The sequence below is a fragment of the Bombus vancouverensis genome, chromosome 14, assembly GCF_051014615.1.
Source record: "Bombus vancouverensis nearcticus chromosome 14, iyBomVanc1_principal, whole genome shotgun sequence".
Lineage (NCBI taxonomy): Eukaryota > Metazoa > Arthropoda > Insecta > Hymenoptera > Apidae > Bombus > Bombus vancouverensis.
The window spans coordinates 10,253,161-10,263,003 of record NC_134924.1 but is presented as its reverse complement, the minus strand read 5'-3'; the positions used below and the strand labels follow the sequence as shown (position 1 = coordinate 10,263,003).

The 9,843-nt window shown below is 38.8% G+C and overlaps 1 protein-coding gene across 7 annotated transcripts in view; it reads right to left on the bottom strand.

Moving 5' to 3' along the window:
- The window catches only part of LOC117154918 (uncharacterized), a 506,217-nt gene that overhangs the window by 18,022 nt on the left and 478,352 nt on the right, over positions 1-9,843 (bottom strand). For 5 of the 7 annotated variants that reach the window (XM_033330342.2, XM_033330367.2, XM_076624331.1 and 2 more), the window contains 7 exons: positions 8,505-8,776; positions 7,962-8,315; positions 5,094-6,621; positions 4,172-4,275; positions 2,995-3,375; positions 2,652-2,735; positions 1,607-1,773 (listed from right to left, as the gene is read on the bottom strand). In XM_033330342.2, the coding sequence (XP_033186233.1) occupies positions 1,607-1,773; positions 2,652-2,735; positions 2,995-3,375; positions 4,172-4,275; positions 5,094-6,621; positions 7,962-8,315; positions 8,505-8,776 (2,890 nt within the window). The remainder of the gene's footprint in view (positions 1-1,606; positions 1,774-2,651; positions 2,736-2,994; positions 3,376-4,171; positions 4,276-5,093; positions 6,622-7,961; positions 8,316-8,504; positions 8,777-9,843) is intronic. The other 2 variants (XM_033330351.2, XM_033330377.2) reach the window with 2 other exon arrangements.

Genomic DNA, 9,843 nt, shown 5'->3' with positions numbered 1-9,843 from the left:
CGAAAGGGGATCTTTCATTTTGTTTTTGTAATCTTCTTTTTCTTTGACAAATTGGTGTACAATTTCGATGATTTTGAGTATTTGTAATTCTTGTCGAACGTATTTTCAACGACGTGTTCGGTATTCATGACGATCGTGACGACAACGATGTATGAACATTGAGCTAATTAATGACAGATCATGCGTATGATGCGCTGCAACATTAATTATCGATTCCATGGTAATGCAAGCATTCTAAATATTTATTGCCGGAATTATTCACCTTGACGTGCGACGTGTAACCGTATTGGAACGATTGCAATTCAAATGAACGAGATCGAAATGCTGGTTTAACAGAGAAAGGAATGTAAGTGACAGCAACGTAAACGTAATTTAATGAGGCGAATAACAAATTTATAAAAAAATTATATCGAGCAAAAAGATACGGATGTACAATATTTTTTCACAGTGCATTTCCGTACGATGGAAAAGAAAAAGAAAGAAAATTTGATTTACGTATCATAGTCGTATATGCTGTTACGTATCGTTAGAAATTTTCCACTATTTTCTCTACTTTATATGTACATCGACGCTTTTGTAACATTTTTGCAATATTTTGCAACATTGCAATTCAATTCTAGATTTAAGACGTATACGTTCAGGCAGATACATCGATTTCATTATGCAATTATGCACAGAGCGTTACAAGCAGATTTTGAAACAAATTAATAAATCTCAAGACAAAAGGAATTAAAAGTAGAGGACAGAGACGATTAACAATGCCGTTTTAATAAATTTGCCGCAAGATACCTATGATTGTTGAAAAGATACGTACCAAGCAATTTATTTGAGTATATTATACAGAGAATAATGCGTTTTCATTGAACATATCAAACTTGCTGCAATAGCATATTGCATAATTATTGTCCTACGTTAATATATAGTAAGTAAAACACCTATTAAAAAGCGGCATTAACAGTATCTAGCAGCAAGTAGGATACAAGTATCGTAATGAGTTTTTTTGTGAAAATATGTTTGTAGTACAGAGTGCTAATGAATACCAAGGATATCTTTGGCTTCTTCAAATCATCTTTCGATCAACTTCTATTTTCTAAACACTTATTACTTTAACGTCATAACAATTTTTCAAAAACCGTTCAATCCAAGAATTCACTCTAACTCCCAAAGATTCTTTTTCCTGTAAATAATAAATCTAATCTCTCTCTCTCTTTTAATTATTTAATTATAATATTAAGTGACATCCCTTATAGAACTACTATTAATAAAATATCCCTGTTATTCGCGAACTCTCCGTTGAGTATACGACACGTAACCGAAATTCGAATCTCTACAAAAACGAGCACTGAGAAACGCTACGTGGTTGGAGATAAAAAAAGAAGGGAAGAAGACGAGATAATTTAATGCAGGAAGGCTCTCTTTCTTTCTCGGCCTGTTTCTCTCGCCCTCTAAAAAGAAGCAAAGGTGTTCTCTATAGTTGTGCTTGCGCCGATACTTGCCGCTCGTAACCCGTCGTGTTAATTAATTCGCTTGTGTCAGTGGCTAGCCGTTGGTCATTTTATTCGAAATGGACTTAATTTTTTGTTTAGATTAGAGATTGGAGACTTACTTCCCGCAAATCTTGCAGGGGTAGTGAAGTGGGGTGGGCACGGGTAGTTGTTGCTCAGAACTAGTGTGAGTTTGTGAGTTGGTGTTGACTGTGGCGTGGCCGGTATTGCCGGTTTGGGCGGTTTGGGTGCTTCCGGCCATCGTTACTGTTACACTTCCGCTAAAGCTCTGACAACACAAAGAAACACAAAGCCAAAATAAACAACACAAACAAACAACAACACGTACGACGACGACGACGACGATGACGACGACGACGACGACGGACAGAGATAAGTAAACGCACAAAACGTGTTTGGTTTTAACGCAACGCACAACGCGCTCGTACCTTGTGAGAAGAAAGCGTGAGAGAAAAGTAGAAACGACAGGTCCAACAACAAGTCACATGCGACACTTAAACGTTCACGCGTTATCTACGCGTGTCGAGTGGTCACGCGCTGTACGTACAAATCGAATACGAATCGATCATTGTGAATTTTTGTAGATTTTCGGTCACATATTATGTATCCGAGTTACATCTTTCAAATTTCCAGTATTTTCAGGTATTTTCTTTTAATAAAAATGCCGTTTTTAAAAATATGCTATTTAGCGTAGTAACAATATTTGCTAGAAATAATACGTTAATAATAATGGAGGAGTACATTTGAACGATTCGTATTCAATACTCGACGAGTAGTTAGTTTAATAATTAATAATTAAAAAAAAAAAATAGAAAAATAAAACAAGTTTCATGAAAGATACATTTAATAGTCTCGATAATCGTCTAGACATTTAACGATCGATCTATGCTTGTTGTTAAAAAAAAAAGATATACATATATAAAAGAATATTAAAATGCTCGATATTGTATCATATATTCCTAATCAAAAAGAAGCGGTGACATTAAGTTATATTCAGCAGCTAACAAACTCTGTTACTCTAATACTTTATTTATTAAAATCGTAATATTTGTTATCGTTTGGAGTTACTCGGTCTCATTGTATCAAATAAAGCTTGTAGGTAAAAGATAGAATACATAGAGGGTGATATAAAGTAACGGTACTCACATCGGGGCAGTCGTATGCGAATAATCTCAGCTCTCCGTCGCTAGTGGTCAGAGTAGCCGAGTTTTCTCTCTCGTTTGTCTGTAACTGAAGAACAAGTTCTACGTGAAACGAAAAATCAAACTCCATACAGATAAATGTTAAATACAAATATCACAATATTTAGAAACGCGATAATTAAACAGTCTTCGATCCTTATAGGATATAAGTATAAGGATAATTTTCCATACTTTAAAACCACATTAATATTGCAAGTGAATTCTTCGTCTGTACATTTAAATGTCCCTTAAAAGCATAAGCATCCGTGATTTAACGATAATGTTATTCGAATCTCGATTGAACTTACCAGAGTGCGGTGAAGAACAGATTTGTCTTCGCTGAAGTCCATCTCCGTGACCGACGCGATGGCGTCGCGAAGCTCCCTGGTGTCCTTGTAATCCTTGCTCTCTGTCTTAATCTTTGGTTTACCGTGACGAACACGCAGTCTCCTGTATTCGTCCGGGCACAGCCTCTTCCACAGATAATAGAATTGCACGCATTGTTTCGCGGACTTGCCACCCACGTCTCGCGAGATCGCAGAGAAGTCCTTGTTGTACTTCAACAGGCCCTGGTAGAATGCGTCCATTTCCTGCGACGTCCATCGGTCGGTCTCGTGGCACTCGTAACTCAGCAACGGATGTTCCGCTGGCAACGGAGGCGTCGGTCTCATCAGCTTTAACATTGCTTCCTAGAAACGAACAACGAACCACGTTGATACTATTAATGAAAGAATTTAATAAAAGAGAGACATCGAGAAGATGAGAAATCCTAGCTTTCTGTATTTGGAAAAGTTTCATAATAAGAGTATTACGAAGTTGAGATAAGTTTATGAAAATGACTAAATAGAAGTTAAACAGTTCAAGTAAAATAAAATAGTTACGTATTAGTAATGTTAGAGAATGTGTTGATTTCTGTGCATGCAAGAGAATAAATGATAATGAAATATGGAAATACAAAGATGTATTAAAGATGATGATATTTCTTTGCTTTAGAACAGGAAGATATAAATCTATTCGATACTGGTTGTGAGTTAATTGAAATGTTTCAAACCATAACAAAAAGCGAACGATCAGACGTTCAATTTGATATAATTTGGGGCTATATGTAATTGATGAGAAACTTGAAAACGAAGGAAAATATAAAGTATGGAATATAGACAATGAGAGTGATTTCGTATGTACATAGAAGATAGCAGAGACAGAATAGCACAGATCGAGTTCAAGGGAAAGATATCATTTTTTAATAATCCTTGATATTTCATGTATTTTGTATAAACAACCCCAATGGATAAAATTACGAAATGTATGCAATATGTGAAAATTAAGACACTGGTTATATACAATTTTGTTAACCTTTTTGTCTTCAACTACAATAATACATTGCTCAAAATTATATCAAGAGAAAAAGAAAAGCGAAAAGGGATGGTATAGGAATTTTAAGGATGGTGGAAATGGAATAAAGGAATTAAACTGAAAGAATCGTACATGAATATTTCCTTTGCACATGTGCAGCAGATGAAGCGCGTATTCTTTGTTCCTTCCTCCACCTGGTACCGCAGCGCAGCATGCAAATTGTAGGTACATTTCCACTGCAAAAACAAAAGTTTTTTGCTTCAGATACAAATTCGTTCGCGCGGAAACAACGCATTCTCTGGCGTGAAAGCGTAAACTAAATGTAATTTGTGTATCTGTAGCGTGACGATATTGCAAACGTTTTACGTATTATTCTCGTCTGTTTTATTACAATCTACGTTTATGGATAAAGTAATCTACTTATTCTTTTAATGCATTCCCTGCGATGCCACATAGAAACATTGGGAAACATTAATCAACGAATATCGATTATTTGCTTCGAGTTAACTTTATGGAAAATAATAATTATTACAACTGCGTTTCTTACGAAATTATTGCGTATGTAATGTGCGGTTGTATAATCACATTCTATATACAAAATGATACTTTCGATGAGAGATACACTGTACGATCGTTCACATAACCATCGTTTATATAACCAATTCCCTCTTAATTCAAGAATGTATATATACAAGCCAGAGATAGTATTGTTCATTGACATTAAGCCTCTAATACAAACGAGAGACTCGGAGGAAAGAAGGTACAAAAATCTTCAATTTGAAAAACCGTGGATCATAAAAAATTTAATTAAAAAAGGATCAAAACATTTTTACATATGTACACATATTCGTAAAAGCTTGGAAATTCCCAATAAAGTTCTCTAGCTAAATACCTATAATTGTAGATATTATATCTCATATCCATTTCGTCGGAAAGAAGAAAACAGGAAAAGAAAAAAACATTTATCTCATTTCTCTCTCATAAAAAAACTCTCAATAAACCCAAGTCTCTCATAAACCAAATCCAATAACTTTTAAAGGCCGCAATTACTTACGTTCATTATCTGTCAGCACGTTATTTATACCAGGATCCCAGAGCAGATGATCAGCCTCAGGCTCGCCCTTTCCTCTATCCCCGTCACTCCCAACCGGCGGTATCGTCGCTTGGTACCTCGTCCCGATATTAATTCTCGGCGGAGGTCCATCGTTCCCTTGCGAATCATCCGAACTGAAGTCAGAATCTCTTTCATACTGATGCAGCCTGGCGTACAGTCCAGGTCCAGGTCTAGAAGGATCCAAAATCGGTGGAGGTGTGTAGCTACTATCCCAATGTCGATCGCAGGCCTTCCTCAATCTCGACGGATACGAGTGTGACGCATTCGCGTACAATCCTCCATCCATACGAGGCCTTTTTCTGCACTGCCTAACAGGACTGCCAGTTGGTACGTTACTAGGATTAAGGAAAACATCCTCGTCCAGAAGCTCTTCCTTGATCTGCTCCACCGGAATAGGCAAGTTTCCACTGACCGTTTTCTGTCTCATATTATTATTCTTAGCCACATTCGTTTGTATAAGAAATTTCGTCGGATTCACCACTTGCTGTTGATTGAACTGGCCAGCGTTGTACTGATGGTTAGTCTGCACGTTTAAGCCGAGATTCACAGTGACAGGTTCCATCTTCGGAGTCGTCAGCCGCATCTCTTTCTTGAAAGTCAACGCCGGGCTCAGAGAGCTCGTCTGCACCAGCACGTTCGTCTTTTGCAGCCCAGCCGTCTGAATCAGCTTGAACTCCCCGTTGTTATCTACCACGATACCAGCTAGGCTACCATTACCCAGTCCAAAATCGACCAAGTTTTGGCTGGTGATGAACTTGTACGATTGAAACTCGAATCGCCTACGGCTGGCTGTCGTGAAGTCCTTCGGAGTGGACGACAGTAGTGGGTCCTCCGAGTTGGGCATCATCTGATTCTGGAGAGCGTGATGTGGCGACACAGGGAAGCTGGTGCCCGTGAACGACACTGGCCCTGGTGACGAGACCGAGGACGGCGGTAACGAGGACAGTGGCGACGGTGCCGGGGTCGCCGACAAAGGGCTTGGCAGTGGAGAATGCGGATTCGGTGAACCGGATCCGTATAGATCAGCGTCTGCTTCGGATTCAGCTGGTAATACTTCACTCAGAGCTTCCTCCACCGCCGCCGCGGAGGACATCGTGGTCGCGTAAAAAGCCGCTGATAAGGGCGACGATACTTGTCTCACGCTCTCCGGGTCCTCTTGAGGACTCAATAGAGGGAAGCTTCCGGTTAAAAGGCCTTCTTGGCTCGCTGGTGGTGTTGGATATGTGAAACTTGGACTGTCGTGTCTCGTTAAAGGCGATGGCAGGGGAGACTGAGTTGGTAACGTGTGCGGGCTTTCTGTATATTGGGCACCGTAAGTACTGAATTCGGCTAGCGAGTCTGGTAACGGCGAGTTGACCAGTGCTTGTAAGTCGGGATTCACGGTGTGCTGAGATGGGTATCGGTCCTCCAGGGTGATGTCTTGTAACTGCTCGGCAGGTTGTTCTTGTAACAGGCTCGTTGTCTGAAACTGAATGGTTTGGTATATTAGAATTATTAATAATTCGTTAGACGATTATCATACGATGACACGATTTTTTGATTGCTCTCAAATTTCATACTGCGATTCGTGTTTAATACCTTCTAGAGTGTATTGAAATAATTTCATAAAAATCCGCCGAAACGTTTAAATCGATCAAACCGATAAACTATAGAAATTCTTATTCATAAAGTAACATTGTCCCAAGTTCCACCTAGGACACCAATCCTCATTCAGAAGTTCTCGTCAAAAATTGAATTTTCCAAGGGATTGGGGATGAAAAATTCGCGGAATAAAAGCGTTCCAATGGCACGTCAATGAATGCAGCCATTACGGTGGAATTTCATAGGTCAGACGTTAATGAGTCTCCCCGAAGACGAGAGAAACACGACGAAGAGGGAGAAAGGGAGGGCGTGCAAGATATCCGATGGATAGGTGGAGGACATAGACGGAAACGGTGCTTTCCAAACGGCACAAAGCATCGTCGACGTCATCGTCGGTGCAGTTGGTGCCAACTACTTAGATAATTCGCCTTATTAAATTCTGCGCCCGGAGAGAGAGGCGGCCCCTTGCCCCGTCGCGTAATTGAAACTAAAGCGTCTTCGACGCTTGACACGGAACGAAGAACGGGGCGCCAGGTGTAATTAGCCCATCAAAGGATCTTGGATATATTCTGTTTTGACACAAGCGACGAAAACGCGGATTCTCATATCCGTTCGCGCGTCGTCGCTTTTAGCAATCTTCTTGCCATGTACTTTTCGGTGGATGGCAGTTGCGAGGCGAAAGTTGTGCGTGCGAAGCATTCGGGGATGAACGAACGAGAACGTGTGCATAACAATGAAGTTATTATTCTGAGTGTGTGTGTGGGGAATTTGAGGGTTATTACGGAGGTTTACTATGGAAATGTAATAGCAACTGAATGTTTTAATTATCGTTAAAGTTAGGTATCATCAAATTCAACAAAGTTGAATTTTGCTATGTGATTTTTGAATTTTGGATCATGATTTCTAGTTGGTAAAAATGGTTCACTAGGTTTATAATCTTATTAAACAGTTACAGATTGATCGTTCAAGATTGTACAAATATAGTTTTCATAGAGTATCAGTTTTCTATAGACAAATGTTATTTATTGAAATGTCAAAAAGGAAAAGAAGTCAATATTTCATAGGCGAGCAGAAACGTTCAAAGAACTTTTACTTTTACATAAATTTGATAAATTATCACCGATTGATTCGTCGCCTGATTATACGACAGAGGTCAGAAAGACAGAGAATAACAAGAGACAAGATAAGTCAGGTAACAGAAACAAACTAGAAAAAAGAAACACTCACCTGAAGAGAATCCAATTGCGTTGCATGAAGCAGAACGCTGTCAGGAACTGCGGTGACTTGCTGGAACACCTCGTCTTGAAGACTTGGGCTAAAATAGCCACCGTCTTCGGAATAACCTGTCATTGAGAAACTGTCTGTAACTGTAGGCTGAGCTTGAGGTTGGTTATTTTGCTGCTGTTGTTGTTGCTGCGCCTGTTGCTGCTGCTGCTGCTGCTGCTGCTGTTGTTGTTGTTGTTGCTGCTGCTGTTGCTGCTGCTGCGGATTGGTGGTCGATTGAACCGATGTCTGATACGTCAGGTGCAATCTTTGCCCGGGATCGGAAGTCGTCCTCTTCACAGCCATTTTGGTAGTGCCCTGGAAGATTAAATATTTCTTCTTATAAAATCAAAATGTACATCTATTACGCTACACGAAACGTTATAAATTGCCAGCTATATTTTGGAAACATATAATTCTAAATTTCTAAATATACAGCTATCCATACGACACTTAGGAATGATATAAAAACGTAGATAAATCTTGAATCAAAGAACAGAAGTGCACCTTCAAGATCATGTCGGCCAGCGCCTGCGCCTGAGCCTGTGTTTGTGCTTCCTGCAGTTGCTTCTGTACGGTGGCGTGTCCGGAAACCGTGACATTGGGCTGCCGGAAGTGCTCGCCATCCGAAAGTCTGCGGACCTTTTCCGCAGTGGCCAAAGGAGGCGGTGCTGGTACCGCGAAGCTCGTTTTACCGGAAATCTGCGACGCACCGTCGGCTTGCGTGGTAAAAACCGTTGCATTCGTACGAGGCTGTTGATTTGTGCTCGTATCTGCTGCTGAAATATGAAAGAATATTTTCTTGAAATAACTGTTCGCTTTATTTCTGTGTATTCGAGGCAATAATTTTTGTAAGAGATTTCCTTTCTACGATATGAAATTTGTTGTGAGAAATGTTAGCAGATTAAGCGATAATAACATATATATCCTGTATTTCTAAAATATTCTCCTATGTTTCAACTATTTTATAATACGATGTTTGCTTTATTTATATCGTTTTCAATATTATATTTTTTACATTCGATTAATATGGAAGTGCAGGAATATTAAATACAAAAATTGAATATTACTTTTTCTTCATATTTTCAGTGATAGATTAAAATCTCCTATAATTCATTATTTGACGCATTAAATTATTACGAATGGTTATTAATCGAACTAATACCATATGGATTGTATCGAATTTCCTAACGTTTATTCATGTTACATAAATACAGCTTTTGCTCTGCAATCAAATTTCTCCTGTATTTCTTTTTCTCGTATTACACGTGACTTCACTCTAATATCATTGAAACTTAAACTTACCGACTTATAAAAAAAGAGTATATGATGTATTTAAATTAGTTTGATGATTATATGTATTTCAAATCAATACACGAAGGACTAAAAGGAATTAAAATGTCTATTGTAGTACAAATATTAATCTTATTTGGATGCAGTTAATGCAATAAGTTTGAGAAACCCTTTGGAAAACCTTTAGTCCGCTTTTCAGTTATCATTAAACGATACTTCGATAAATTCCAATTCAAATAAACCGAATTATTTACTTTATCATTGCAGTTTAATTTCCCGGAGATCGGCGTGTGTGTTTGCGTGTAACTTGCGTGAATTTTCGTCGATAAAACGTGGGATCACGGCGCATGCTTCTCGAAACGGAACTGTACCCTGTCGATTCTACGAACGAACATATTTTATTAGTTAATTGAAGTACCTTGCGGACTGTGCCGTGCACGGGTCTTAAAATTAATATCAACTCGTTTCCAATTAAATATATCTTTAACGATGAAAATACTAAGCATCGATCATCAATTTGGAATTATTAAGAGAAAATTGTCCTGCTAGTAGA